Raw genomic sequence first — 15436 nt, 5'->3', positions numbered from 1 at the left:
AATGGTGGTGAAGGGTTCTTTAGCCAACTCTTGAACACAAGGCACAAGCAGAGTACTTCCCACTGTGGAAGCTTTTGATTCCATGTTTCTGCCACAGGAAAAACAGAAGATAGATACAGCTTTTCTAGTTAACCCAGTTCAGGTTTTCAAGTAAGTTTGCTGAGATATTTAATAGTATCAAAGTCTGATAGTATCAATTTGATTTTCATTCTGGAAACTAGAGCAACAGTCAAGTGAGTTTCTACCTAATCCTTCTGTAAATCTATGATGTTTGTCAGTTGATGATGAAAGGGGAAGCCCAACTGAGCAATGGAAAAGTTTATTGCTCTTGGCTTGACTTGCATATATAAGAAAAATTCATTTTTCAACTGACTTTATTTCCAGGGTACCAACACATTGGTCCAAGCAAGTTACTATCTTTCGTGTGCTCAATTGTTTGTTAAAATTCTGGATTTATTTTCCAACTAGGATTAAACAAATACTAAAGATTCTTTGGTTAAATTTCCAAATTGTCACACATGAATTTAGTGCAATTAAATCACATAATTAAACTTTTAATATTAATTTATGTGCCCTACATTAGAATAAATTTACCACTTTAATTCGATGATTGGATCAAATTTATAATTCATTTTCAAATACGTGTAGCTTTATCATCATAGTTCTTGATTTGGTTCAAAAATGATCAAATTATACTAGAATATTTTTGTAGAACATTTCTTCATTTCTTCACATAAAATATTCTTTTACCATTAATATTTGATTATTTTTGAACCAAATCAAAAAATACAGTGATGAAATTGTACCTATTCAAGATTAACGGTAAATTTTTGATCTATTGATCTAAATAAAGTGGTAAATTTTAACCTTAGCCCATTATAAAGAAGAACCAAGTGAGATTTTCTTCTTGATTGGGTTTAATGACAGCATCAATGTTAAGAAAAAAATTATAAGAAAGACAGTGTTTCTGCTTTCTATAATTTTGTGGTTAGTTTTCCATTTTTCCCTTAGAAATTTCAAATTCTTAGAATTGCTTTCTTTTAAAATTAAAATGTTCAAGTTAATTTTAAATATAAATAAAATCAAATTATTAATAATGTATCAATTTATATATATTATATATTATCGGTGCATCAAATATAAATTCATTATTAAAACTCCTAAACCTTGTACATGAATTGTGCCTATTGCAATCCAAGGAGGGCCAAAGAAGAAGGGACTTATCCTAGTTGTCCAAGGCCAATGCATATCTTATATCATAGTACTATATATAATCCAAAGGGACAACATTTTGACATCCAAAATGCTATATTCTCATTGAATCAAGATTAGATATTTCATGACGCTGACGAGCAAATAGGGCTTTCAAATAGTCTTCTACTCGAACTCTCCTAAACAATGCCTGTTTTCCTTCAGAGATCAAGCTTGGTGCAGGCCCTACTTCTCCATTATAGTTGGGGTTGCAGAATGTGGCAATCGAGAGTCTTTCTTTTTCAGAATTCACTGTTGCTCGATGCTCAATGCTACAGTAGGCTCCATTGGTAATAACCTGGTCATATGTATAACAATTCACTAAAGTTTTATTCACGAACTATTTTTAATAGAGGTCTCTGATTTGAAAAAGTCTGAAGTATTTTACCTCTAAAGCGTCTCCGATGTTGACAATGAAAGAATTGGGGAGGGGCTTGACAGGAACCCATTTCCCATCTTTCTTTACCTGGAGACCTTCTACTTCATTGACCTGAAGCAGGATGGTGAGAGCCGAGGCATCAGAATGAGGAGCAGCGCCAATTACCTGCTCCGGTTCACCACATGGAGGATAATAGTTCATTCTCATTGCCTGCAATCCACCTTCAAAGAACTCTCTCATTTCCTCAATGTTCATATTAATAGCCTTTGCTATTTGTAGTAGGATAGCCATGGCTAGTTTTTCCAACTCCAAAGAGTATTGATTCAATGTTTCTCTAAACATAAGAAACTAAGTTTGAGTTAGAAATAATCGAAATTGCAAATGCTTAGGCACATTGAGAGAGGGAAAAAAAGGACCTGAAAGGAAGAGGGAGCTTGGGAAATAAGCGGGGCTTCCTGGAATAGACAGGGAGGGTGGTCAAGAAGAACATGTCATTCCAACCAAGCTTTTGCTCATCTGATACAACAAAGGCTTGCCCAAATCCTTCTACTTCTCCTGGATTCTGCCAGTACTTTTTCTTCTCTTCCATAGGGAGGTTGAAGAAGTCTTGAATCTCTGTCTTCACTTTCTCCACTAGAGATAAACTCATTCCATGATTTATTAGCTGCAAATGTTGACAGATTAATTATTTTCTGCTAGATTCAATCCCCAAGGTTCAACAACCACAACAAGAGTGGATCGAGTAAGCAATATCCATTGGAATGACACACTGACATTTTTCTTTTGGGTAAGATATACTAAAACAGAATTAATTAACCCACAAAGTATGAAATTACACTTCATATTGAATCAACATTTAACTTTAATGAGTTGTCAACACCTTGAGGATTTAGAACAGGTTCATTATGGTCTTTAAAGACTGTAAATTGATGCATTCACATATGGCAAATAGCTAGCAAAGAAGTGCATCTCGAAGCAAGAACCGACATTCTATTTAGGGTAAAATATCCCCACCGTTTAAGTTTTAATTCAAATTTCAAACGAATTTATTAGTTTTTGAAATAGATACATAAGTCCAATCATTAGTCAATCGTGAATATTTTCATTAGTTTGATGACGTGACAATATTGAAAAGATAATTTTATATTTTATTAATTTTAAAAATTATAATTATATAATTTTTAAAAAAATATATATATATAATAATAATTTTTTAAATTAATAGAAAAAGAAAAGGTATTTTAATTTTTTTATATTTTTTATTAACAGTGTTTACATTTTTATGACAGCCTGTTCATTTCTAACACTAATGGATCCACGTGAAATTATGTCTAAAAATTAAGAAGAGGGGTATTTTATCCTTCTATTTATTATAATTTATAGTAGAATGCATCATCTTATGAAATTTGGTGAGTTGAAAACAGACTTGATGACGTTACTTTGTAATTTTATAAATTTGAAAAGTAATTTCCTAATGTGTGTGTCAGCATGATTTCATACCATGCTTTTAAACATTAATTTCCCTACACCAAATAATTAAGGAAACAAAAACGAAAAAAACATTGATAAAATTCAAACCACACAAACATTGATTAAAATGTCTCTTTTTAGAAATCAACCCATCCCTTTTTACAATTTTTCATGTAGTAGCTTGACAATAGAAATAGCTTTAAAATCACAAAATTCAGCCCTTAGCCAGTCGCATAGTCGAGCTACCCATCTATGTCCATGTGAGAAGCCTTGACCATAAATTTTTAAGGCCCCGTCTAGATGTCAATAAATATCTTATAATCAATACCCTACATTAAAATTAAATAAAATAATGATACTTAATAACTAGGTTTTAATAATATAGTTTCTATCAATTATGCGTCAAGTAGGGTTTGGAAAGTGATGGGTCAAGTTGAGTTTGAGAAGTGATCTTAGGATACTCACTAACCATACAAACCCGATTATAAATAATAATTTTATATTAAATTTTAGATTTATATATATCGTATAAACAAAATTTAAAAAATAATTAAAATTGACTATGATAAACCAAAACCATAAAAACTCTCTGTTCCCTATCTTCAACCTCCACCTTAGCTCATGATCAATTACACTACAAAAGGAAAACCGACCTTCTCCTCCCTCCGCAGGAAATCTAAATTGACAAAGAAAAGGAACCTCCATAAGGGAAAAGATGATGCAAATGATCAAAGTTCAACGATGACATGGTGTTCTAAAAATACTCGTATATCATGTTTTCTTTGGTGACAAAAAGCTACCTAAATTACTATATGTATTTGCCATGAATACATATATGTTCACAAGAAACAAGCACAGATTAAGGATTGAGATGGTATATAGAGCTAGTTGCACCTGAAAAAAACCCCATTCTTTGCAAGCAAAGTCGAGCTTGGCTAACTCAGAATCCATTGACTCTTTAGAAACCAAGCCTTCCATGTCGATAACCGGGATCTCAGACATCAAACTGGCGTCGGAAACAATTGGTTTCTCCAGGTCAGGACGCAAGTACCTCGGTGGAATGGTGGCGATAGACTTTTTGGCCAACTCTTGAACAGAAGGCACAAGCAAGGAACTTCCATACTTGATAACTTTGGGATCCATATCAATTTTCTGCTAGAACAAAAGGATAAGCACTCCTCTTGTTTTGAATATTTTAGAGCAGAGGCTTGGATAGCAACGAATCCTATCTATCTGATTATGAAAACTGAGACCTGGCCTACACCTAATAATTCAAAATAGAAGGTTTTAAAACAACCATCTTGTCAAACCCAAAACCATTTGGCGTCATTTTATTAGGTAAAAAAGTTTAGCCTCAACCAGTCAAGCATTAGTTGAAGGTCATTGTCCTTTGGCCTGAAGATTTTAACGTCTTCCTTCCATGGGAGAATCATGCATTGACGGCACCGACCATTTTTTGAAAGAAGAATTCATCACTGACCTTCTATCCTCAGCTAATTGACAAGTACTTAGCTTAGACTAGAAACCAATAGATTAGTTTTTGGAGTCGTCGATGCCTCAGCCAAATTTATTTGTAGGTATGTAACTACTTACCATTTGATGTGGCAAATGATTACAAGAGTATAAAAACTGTGAGACTAAACCTGTTTATAGTTTGGGTCAGGTTCAATTGACACTTTTAAAATCAAGGTCTTAATTCGAATTGTTCATGTTCAAAATCATTTATTGTTAAAATATTAAAATATAATTTCAAATTAATATATTACTATTAATATCTTAAACATTTTAAAATTAAAATTAAATAAAATAATTAGTTAATAATACATTAATCTTGCAGTCTGTATCTTGACATAGAAAATCCTAGTTGGGACTTAGAAAATTAAACTTGGTTACCTTCTAGTAAAAATTTATAATGAATTTTAAGAAACCAAAAATTTGATTTGACTTTTATTATAGATATACTCAAAATGATAAAATACAATCCATATCCAAAACTCTATGAAATCTAAATTCAAAGTCCTAATCACCTAGCTCAAGTCTACTTTCCCATTTTTTTTTTAGTTTTAGATGACTAAAGTATTATTTGTTAACCATTAATCATAAAAACTTATTTGATTCAAAATAAAAATATAAAAACTTGGTTGAAGATAATAAAAACTTGTTTAAATAGTAATGGTAAATTTGACTTCTATTCCTTTATTTTTCATTCTAGTTTCTTACATGCATTTTTCAAAGCATGGTGCAGTCCCACTAGTCTAAACTTTCATACATATGATCAAAGGATGGCAAGTCTATCCATGTTATATTCTCATGGCAGGCATCAAGTTAAGATTTCCCATGGTGTTTACTAGCAAATAGGTTCAACTTGTACTCTCCTAAACAATGTTAGCTTTTGTGGAGAGATCAAACTTGGTGCCGTTCCTATTTCACTGTCTTATCTAGCCCTTTAGACTGTGGCAATAGATAGTCTTTCTCGTTCCGAGTTCCCTGTTGCTCGATGTTCAATGCTACCATATGCTCCATTTCTTACACAACAAAGAATAGGGTTTTACCTATGTAAATTCTTCTGTCACATACCAACAAAATCAAAAGTATTATCAATGAATTTTCCTTTGGTGGTATATCTTGTTTTTTAGTAGTGTTATAATTTGACACATATACAACATTTAACACACATAAACAAAGAAAAAAAAAACTTGTTACATGTTCATGTTTATCTCTTTCAATTTATAAACTAAATTATTCAAGAACTAGCTAGATCCAAATTCAGACAATACAGAAAATGGATACAGCTTTCTGGTTAACCCAGTTCAGGTTTTCAGGTAAGTTAGTTTACATATGTTGTAGTATCAAACTCTGATAGTATCAATTTGAAATTCATTCTGGAAAACAGAGCAACAGTCAAGTGAGTTTCTATCTAATCCTTCTGGAAATCTAGGATGTTTGTCTGTTGATGATGAAAGGGGAAGCCCCACCGAGTAATGGAAAAGTTTATTGCTCTTGGCTTGACTTGCATATATAAGAAAAATCCATTTTTCAACTTACTTTATTTCCAGGGTACCCATACATTGGTCCAAGCAAGTCACTATGTTTCGTGTGCTCAATTGTCGTTAAAATTCTGTATTTACTTTCCAAGTAGGATTAAACAAATACTAAAGATTCTTTGGTTAAATTTCCAAATTTTCATACATGAATTTAGAGCAATTAAATCACCTAATTAAACTTTTTATATTAATTTATGTGCCCTGCATTAGAACAAATTTACCACTTTATTTGGATGATTGGATCAAATTTATAATTCATTTTTAAATACGTGTAGCTTTATCATCATAGTTCTTGATTTGGTTCAAAATTGATCGAATTATACTAGAATATTTTTGTAGAACATTTCTTCATTTCTTCACATAAAATATTCTGTTACCATTAATATTTGATTATTTTTTAACCAAATCAAAAAATAAAGTGGTAAATTTTAACCTTAGCCTATTATAAAGAAGAACCAGGTGAGATTCTCTTCTTGCTTGGGTTTAGTGACAGCATCAATGTTAAGAAAAAATTTATAAGAAAGACAATGATTCTGCTTCCTATAATTTTAAATTCTTAGAATTGCTCATTTTTAAAATGTTAAAGATAATTTTAAATTTAAACAAAGTCGAATTATTAGCAATGTGATAGTGTATAAAAATTATAGATTGTTAGTATATCAAATATAAATTTATTATTATATAAAACGACAAAATCTTGTACATGAATTGCCCCAATTGCATTTATACGCCCATCAGCAATGGAAGAAGGAACTTATTCTAGTTGTGCAAGGCCAATGCATATGTTTTATCAGAGTACTATATATAATCCAAAGGGACAGCATTTTGACATCCAAAATGCTATATTCTCATCGAATCAAGATAAGATTTTTCTTGAAGCTGACGAGCAAATAGGGTTTTACCTCTAAAACGTCTAAAATACCTCTAAAACGTCTCCGATGTTAACAATGAAAGCATTGGGGAGGGGCTTGACAGGAACCCACTTCCCATCTTTCTTTACCTGGAGACCTTCTACTTCATTGACCTGAAGCAGGATGGTGAGACCCGTGGCATCAGAATGAGGAGTAAGGCCAATTACCTGCTCTGGTTCACCACATGGAGGATAATAGTTCATTCTCATTGATTGCAATCCACCTTCAAAGAACTCTCTAATTTCCTCAACGTTCATATTAATAGCTTCTGCTATTTGTACTAGGACAGCCATGGCTAGTTTTTCCAACGCCAAGGAGTATTGATTCAATGTATCTCTAAACATAAGAAACTAAGTTTGAGTTAGAAATAATCGAAATTGCAAATGCTTAGGCACATTGAGTGAGAGAAAAAGGACCTGAAAGGAAGAGGGAGCTTGGGAAATAAGTGGGGCTTCCTGGAATAGACAGGGAGGGTGGTCAAGAAGAACATGTCACCCCAATCAAGCTTTTGCTCATCTGATACAACAAAGGCTTGCCCAAATCCTTCTACTTCTCCTGGATACTGCCAGTACTTTTTCTTCTCTTCCATTGGGAGGTTGAAGAAGTCTTGAATCTCTGTCTTCACTTTCTCCACTAGAGATAAACTCATTCCGTGATTTATTAGCTGCAGATGTTGACAGATTAATCATTTCCTGCTAAGATTCAATCCCCAAGGTTCAACAGCCACAACTAGAGTGGATCGAGTAAGCAATGTCCATTGGAATGACACTCTGACATTTTTCTTTTGGGTAAGATAAACTAAAACAGAATTAATTAACCCACAAAGTATGAAATTACACTTCATATTGAATCAACATTTAACTTTAATGGGTTGTCAACACCTTGAGGATTTAGAACAGTTTCATTATGGTCTTTAAAGACAATAAATTGATGCATTCACATATGGCAAATAGCTACCAAAGAAGTGCATATCGAAACAAGAACCGACATTCTATTTAGGGTAAATTATCCACACCGTCTAAGTTTTAATTTAAATTTCAGACGAATTTATTAATTTTCAAAATAAATAAATAGATTCAGCCGTTAGTTAACTGTTAGTGTTTCCGTTAGTTTGATGACGTGACAATATTGAAAAGATAATTTTACATTTTATTAATTTTAAAAATTACTATTATATAATTTTTTCAAAAAATATATATAATAATAATTTTTAAAACTAATAAAAAAATATATTTTAATTTTTTTATATTTTCTATTAACAGTGTTTACAATTTTAGGACAGACTGTCCATTTCTAAGACTAATGGATTCATGTGAAATTATATCTAAAAATTAAAAGCAGGGGTATTTTACCCTTCTATTGATTATAACTTATAATAGGATGCACCATCCTATGAAATTTGGTGAGTTGAAAATAAACACGATGACATTACTTTGTAATTTTATAAATTTTAAAAGTAATTTCCTAATATGTGTGTCAACTTGATTTCATACCATGCTTTTAAACATTAATTACCCTAAACCAAATAATTAAGAAAACAAAAACGAAAAAAACATTGATAAAATTCAGACCACACAAATAAGTGGAATAGTAAAAAGGGAGAAGGTTGACATTGATTAAAATGTCTCTTTTTAGAAATCAACCTCTCCCTTTTTACAATTTTTCATGTAGTAGCTTGACAATAGAAATAGTCCAGCTACCCATCTATGTCCATGTGAGAAGGCTTGAACATAAATTTTTAACGCCCCATCTAGATGTCAATAAATATCTTATAATCAATACCCTACATTAAGATTAAATAAAATAATGATACTTAATAATTGGGTTTTAATAATATAGTTACTATCAGTTATGTATCAAGTAGGGTTCAGAAAGTGATGGGTCAAGTTGAGTTTGGGAAGTGATTTTAGGATACCCACTAACCATACAAACCCAATTATAAATAATAATTTTTATATTAAATTTTAGATTTATATATATAGTATAAACAAAATTTAAAAAATAATTAAAATTGAATATGATAAACCAGAACCATAAAAACTCTATGTTCCCTCTCTTCAGCCTCCACCTTACCTCATGATCAATTACACTACAAAAGGAAAACCGACCTCCTCCCTCCGCAAGAAAACTAAATTGACAAAGAAAGAGAACCTCCATAAGGGAAAAGATGATGCAAATAATCAAAGTTCAACGATGGCATGGTGTTCTAAAAATACTCGTATATCATGTTTTCTTTGGTGACAAAAAGCTACCTAAATTACTGTATGTATTTGCCATGAATGCATACATATTCACCAGGAACAAGTGTAGAGTAAGGATTGAGATGGTATCTATATAGAGCTAGTTGCACCTGAAAAAAACCCCATTCTTTGCAAGCAAAGTCAAGCTTGGCTAACTCAGAATCCATTGACTGTTTAGAAACCAAGCCTTCCATGTCGATAACCCGGATCTCAGACATCGAACCGGCATCGGAAACAATTGGTTTCTCCAGGTAAGGACGTAAGTACCTCGGTGGAATGGTGGCGATTGACTTTTTGGCCAACTCTTGAACAGAAGGCACAAGCAAGGAACTTCCATACTTGACAGCTTTGGGATCCATGTCAATTTTCTGCCAGAACAAAAGGATAAGCACTTCTCTTGTTTCAAGCTGTTGAATATTTTAGAGCGAAGGCTTGGATAGCAACTAATCCTATGTACCTATCTGATTATGAAAACTGAGACCTGGCCTACACCTAATAATTCAAACTAGAAGGTTCTCGAACAACCATCTTGTCAAACCCAGAACCATTTGGCGTCATTTTATTAGGTAAAAAAGTTTAGCCCCAACCAGTCATGCATCAGTTGAAGGTCATTGTCCTTTGGCCTGAAGATTTTAACGTCTTCCTTCCACGGGAGAATCATGCATCGACGCCACCTACCATTTTTTGAAAGAAGAATTCATCACTGACCTTCTATCCTTAGCTAATGGACTAGTACTTAGCTTAGACTAGAAACCAATAGATTAGTTTTCGGAGTCATCGATGCCTCAGCCAAATTTATTTATAGGTATGTAACTACTTACCATTTGATGTGGCAAATGATTACAAGAGTATAAAAACTGTGAGATTAGACCTGTTTATAGTTCGGGTCAGGTTCAATTGACACTTTTAAAATCAAGGTCTTGATTCGGATTGTTCATGTTAAAAATCATGTATTGTTTAAGTATAAAAATATAATTTTAAATTAATATATTATTATTAGTATTCTAAATATTTTAAAATTAAATAAAAATAATTATTTAATAATAAATTAATCTTACAGTTTGTTTCTTGACATAGAAAATCCTAGGTGGGACTTAGAAAATTAAACTTGGTTATCTTCTAGTAAAAATTTATAATGAATTTTGAGAAACCAAAAATCTGATTTGACTTTTATTATAGATACTCAAAATGATCAAATCCAATCTATATCCGAAACTCTATGAAATCTAAATTCAAAGTCCTAATCACCTAGCTCAAGTCTACGTTCTCATTTTTTCTTTAGTGTTAGATGACTAAAGTATTATTTATTAATCATTAATTATAAAAACTTATTTGATTCAAAATAAAAATAAAAAAACTTGATTGAAGATAATAAACAAAATAAAAACTTATTTAAATAGTAACGGTAAATTTGACTTCTATTCCTTTATTTTTCATTCTAGTTTCTTACATGCATTTTTCAAAGCATGGTGCAGTCCCACTAGTCTAAACTTTCATATATATGATCAACGGATGGCAAGTCTATCCATGTTATATTCTCATGGCAGGCATCGAGTTAAGATTTCCCATGGAGTTTACTAGCAAATAGGTTCAACTTGTACTCTCCTAAACAATGTTAGCTTTTGTGGAGAGATCAAACTTGGTGCCGTTCCTATTTCACTGTCTTATCTAGCCCTATAGACTGTGGCAATAGAGAGTCTTTCTCATTCCGAGTTCACTGTTGCTCCATGTTCGATGCTACCACATGCTCCATTTCTTACACAACAAAGAATAGGGTTTTACCTATGAAAATTCTTCCATCACATACAGATAAAATCAAAAGTATTGTCAATGAATTTTCCATTGGTGGTATATCTTGTTTTTTAGTAGTGTTATAATTTGACACATACAACATTTAACGGACATACACAAAAAAAAAAAAAAACTTTGTTACTTGTTCATGTTTATCTCTTTCAATTTATAACCTAAATTATTCAAGAACTAGCTAGATCCAAATTCAGACAAGACAGAAAATGGATACAGCTTTCTGGTTAACCCAGTTCTGGTTTTCAGGTAAGTTAGTTGACATATGTAGAAGTATCAAAATCTGTAAGTATCAATTTGAATTTCATTTTGGAAAATAGAGCAACAGTCAAGTGAGTTTCTACCTAATCCTTTTGGAAATCTAGGATGTTTGTCTGTTGATGATGAAAGGATCGAGTAATGGAAAAGTTTATTGCTCTTGGCTTGACTTGCATATATAAGAAAAATCCATTTTTCAACTGACTTTATTTCCAGGGTACCCATACATTGGTCCAAGCAAGTCACTATGTTTCGTGTGCTCATGTCAAACCCTGTTCTATAAAATAATTACGACGTCATTTACATGCTCAATAGAATGGTTACATATTTAGGAAGTTTGAGAAATCGTTAAAAGACGATATTATCTCTAATGGTATCATTAAGTCGATTAAGCCTCAACTAGTTCAAATAGAAATTTTAAGGTGAAATTAAGAGTGTCACAGTTCAGGGATGACTCAAAATGGTAATTCGGAGTTCGATGATCAATTTGGAGTCAAACCGAAATTTTCACTATTTAAGGGCAAAATGGTCATTTGCCACTTAGGGACAAAATGAGAATTTTTAGAAAAGATTTTTTTTTTTGCCCCATTTGACTTATTGGAGTATGATTTGAGGTTTAGAAGTGAAAAATTTTAATTTCGGTATAATTTGGAGTATATGGGTGAAATGGTAATATTACCACCCCGGGGGTAAATCGATCAATTTTTACCTCGACATTTGTCCAGACCAAGAGATTTTATTCATCATGGAAATGGATAAACATGAGAAATGTGTGGTGGAGAATTAAAGAATTAAAAGTCAAATATTTAAAATTTGAACCAATAAGGAAATGCCATGTGTCATGTTTTTATTATTTTATTATTTCTTTATAAAAAGGCAAAAAATCAGCCCATTTCTCCCATAGTGATCAGCCAAACCAGAAGAGAAGAGAAACCAAGGAAGAACAAACCCTAGGTGGGAAAAATCAAAGAGAAAGTGTTGGAATTCAAGGATTTGGTCAAGCAAAAGTAAAATTTCTTTGATTTTGCTAGTGATTTACCTTACCCATGCATTTTCCCTTAATTTTCATGTTTAAATTACATGTTTTCATGATGAATTCATGGCTGGTCAAAATGGGTATGGAGAGAGAATGATCTTGGATTGGTTTGATTTTTAGGTATGTTAGTGTTTTTAGGTGATTAATGATGTGTAGCATAAAAACAAGTGAAGAAAACCACCAAAGGTTTGGAACCCATCAATAGTCGAATTCTCTAAGTGAATAAAGAGGAAGAATGGGATGTTATTCTAGGTGATTTGATTAAGAAATAATAGCTTTTGATGTAGGAATTAATGAATTATGGAGAGAAAATTAAGTAAGAAAAACCACGGAGTCAGTGTACCATTATTGGCCGAATTTCTAAGAGAATATTAGCTGATGATCTTGATGTTTATTTGAGGAATTATGATGAATAATGATGAATTATGAGCCTAGAAAAATAATGGGAATTTTCGGAGCAAAAATAAGAATTTTTACCCATTAGGGGTATTTTCGTAATTTGCTATCGAGACTGATAAATTGAATCTCATTCACAGTCACTAAGGTAATTTAAGTATAATTGGAGTGTAGAAAGTGAGAAGAATTGATTTGGAGTTAAATTGGAGATAATAGGCCGAATTAGGTCAGCACCGCATTTAAGTTGTAGTAGGATAAGTTGCATGTCATATCATGCATATACATCGAGCCTGAATTGATTTTATAATGGTCAAGCATTAATGTGGTGAATTATGTATTGTACATTGTGGATAGGTGGTGAGCAAATTACACTGGTAAATGTACAGAGATTGTGCTTGAAGATTGGGGTTAGGAGTATATCGACTCCTAGAATTGTGAGTGGATAATTTATCGTCTTAAATATCTAGAGTAATTATATGTGTTTGATATTTTTATTGAATGGTGAGTTTGAATTATAAAATATTATGTTTTTCAATTAAAATGTTTTTTAATAAAAATGAAATTTATACTGATTTTGAAATCAAATACTGTTTTGGAAAAATTGAGTATATGGAGACTGTGTTGAAATTTGTGATTTTATATGTTATTGAAATTGGGGCTTATGACACTATGGTAGCATGATGGTTAAATTTTTGGGGTTGGCATGAAATATATGAATAGTTTTAGATTGGTCTCGGTAGACTGGATTACATTTTATTCGCCATATTATGCTACTGGAATTTTTATGGGTCTGGTGGTATATTAAACGGTCACTGTAGTGGTGGGGGGTTTCCGTGGACTGCCTATGAGAGGGGTACGGTAACCCAATTATATACTTACCTCCGAGGGGAGATGTTGGGTGAAGTATCTCTTGAGGTATGATTTGAGTGCACCTCACGTTCGGGCCACCACGTGAGAGTGAGACTCAGCCAACACCAAGGAACGACTGTGTGTCAGATGTGAAAACATGTTTATGGGTATGGGTCATTGAACAGCCTTGGCGATCTCAGTGGGATACCTTGAAGAAGGTACCCGCGAGAATGATTCTGGCAGGGGCCAAGTTTAAGAAATTCATAAGCCAGGAAATTTTGATGAAAAGAAATTGTTTGGTATAGATTGAAACGAATTTTGTGTTATGAACATTATTGAGATATAACGTTTTTATATTGTCTCGATCTACTCGGTTTTAGATGCTTTTGATAGTAATTGTTTACTCACTGAGATTATGTAATCATAATCTCACCCCTCTTCCTATCCATTTTTCAGGCTCAGGACAATTTGTTGATAGTTGATTAAGATGAGAATTAATCTCAGAGTTGCATCTTAGAAAGTAAGGGTTCGTAGCCCTACATCTTCTTAGTCAGTTGAGGGCCCACCTATCACTGTAAAAGTAATTTTATTCTTCCATTATTTGATTTAAAGTATGTATGAATATATTTAGCTTTTACACCATGTTTTTGGCGAGTTTCGGTATTTTCGAAGAAAAATGACGAAAATGCCCCTGTGAGCCAGAAAGTAATATTTTATTGTTTTGATTTGGAAATGACTTATGAGTTTTTTGAAATGTGAGATTTAATAACTGTCGCTCACTGGGGAGATACAGAAGCTGATGCTAAGCCTTACAGAATTTCGATCGGCATTCGGGGTAATAAGTGCCTATCGGGACATCGCGGCGGTTGTCACGGGCTCGATGGGAGTTTCGGGTCGTGACAGCTCAATTGTTGTTAAAATTCTGGATTTATTTTCCAACTAGGATTAAACAAATACTAAAGATTCTTTGGTTAAATTTCCAAATTTTCACACATGGATTTAGAGCAATTAAATCACCTAATTAAACTTTTTATATTAATTTATGTGCCCTACATTAGAATAAATTTGCCACTTTATTTGGATGATTGGATCAAATTTATAATTCATGTTTAAATACCTGTAGTTTTATCATCATAGTTCTTGATTTGGTTCAAAAATGATCAAATTATACTAGAATATTTTTGTAGAACATTTCTTCATTTCTTCACATAAATTATTCTTTTACCATTATTGATTACTTTTGAACCAAATCAAAAAAATACAGTGATGAAATTGTACCTATTCAAGATTAAAGGTAAATTTTGATCTATTGATCTAAACAAAGTGGTAAATTTTAACCTTATCCCATTATATAGAAGAACCAATTGAGATTTTCTTTTTGATTGGGTTTAATGACGACATCAATGTTAAGAAAAAAATTATATGGAAGACAATGATTCTGCTTTCTATAATTTTTTATTGGTTGGGTTTCCATTTTTCACTTATAATTATTAAATTCTTAGAATTGCTTGTTTTAAAATGTTAAAGTTAATTTTAGATATAAACAAAGTTGAATTATGTTGGGAATTTAAATCATGCTAAGACAACTCATACGCAGCGAACTATTATTAAAATTTTAATCCCCAAAGCCATGGATCACGCTAATTGAAATTAATCTAGAAAAACCACAAAAGAAATTTTGACATACTTGAAAGTCTGCTTGCTTTGGTGGAGTCCTCTTTGGCTTTTCGTTTTAACTTTTGTACACCAACTATGACTTATCAAATCACAGCAGCACAGTTGTCCTGCCTCTAATGGGG

At 32.3% G+C, this 15436-nt stretch overlaps 2 protein-coding genes across 2 annotated transcripts; both read right to left on the bottom strand.

Annotated features, from left to right (window-relative positions):
* Positions 1 to 1097: 1097 nt before the first annotated feature.
* On the bottom strand, positions 1098 to 4393 carry LOC108662935 (protein SRG1-like). Its single transcript, XM_018124896.2, has 4 exons — positions 3995 to 4393; positions 2047 to 2294; positions 1640 to 1964; positions 1098 to 1549 (listed from the first exon to the last, which is right to left on the bottom strand). Exons 1-4 carry the CDS (start codon positions 4241 to 4243, stop codon positions 1307 to 1309), a joined length of 1065 nt encoding a protein of 354 aa, XP_017980385.2. The 5' UTR covers positions 4244 to 4393; the 3' UTR covers positions 1098 to 1306.
* A 2408-nt stretch (positions 4394 to 6801) lies between these two features.
* On the bottom strand, positions 6802 to 9744 carry LOC18594420 (protein SRG1-like). Its single transcript, XM_088808156.1, has 3 exons — positions 9406 to 9744; positions 7472 to 7719; positions 6802 to 7391 (listed from the first exon to the last, which is right to left on the bottom strand). Exons 1-3 carry the CDS (start codon positions 9652 to 9654, stop codon positions 7058 to 7060), a joined length of 831 nt encoding a protein of 276 aa, XP_088664282.1. The 5' UTR covers positions 9655 to 9744; the 3' UTR covers positions 6802 to 7057.
* Positions 9745 to 15436: the final 5692 nt, after the last annotated feature.

Source organism: Theobroma cacao, chromosome 7 (genome assembly GCF_053813885.1).
Source record: "Theobroma cacao isolate CCN51 chromosome 7, ASM5381388v1, whole genome shotgun sequence".
Taxonomy (NCBI): domain Eukaryota; kingdom Viridiplantae; phylum Streptophyta; class Magnoliopsida; order Malvales; family Malvaceae; genus Theobroma; species Theobroma cacao.
Note: the sequence above shows the minus strand (reverse complement) of the source record. Positions and strands in the feature narration are given on the sequence as shown.

Coding starts and splice junctions, on each gene's coding strand:
- LOC108662935 (XM_018124896.2), bottom strand. CDS start 4,243: ATGGATCCCAAAGTTATCAAGTATGGAAGTTCCTTGCTTGTGCCTTCT. Junction 1,965..2,046: donor AAGCTCCCTCTTCCTTTCAG/GTCCTTTTTTTC, acceptor TCTTATGTTTAG/AGAAACATTGAATCAATACT. Junction 1,550..1,639: donor ACATCGGAGACGCTTTAGAG/GTAAAATACTTC, acceptor ACATATGACCAG/GTTATTACCAATGGAGCCTA.
- LOC18594420 (XM_088808156.1), bottom strand. CDS start 9,654: ATGGATCCCAAAGCTGTCAAGTATGGAAGTTCCTTGCTTGTGCCTTCT. Junction 7,720..9,405: donor AAGAATGGGGTTTTTTTCAG/GTGCAACTAGCT, acceptor CAACATCTGCAG/CTAATAAATCACGGAATGAG. Junction 7,392..7,471: donor AAGCTCCCTCTTCCTTTCAG/GTCCTTTTTCTC, acceptor TCTTATGTTTAG/AGATACATTGAATCAATACT.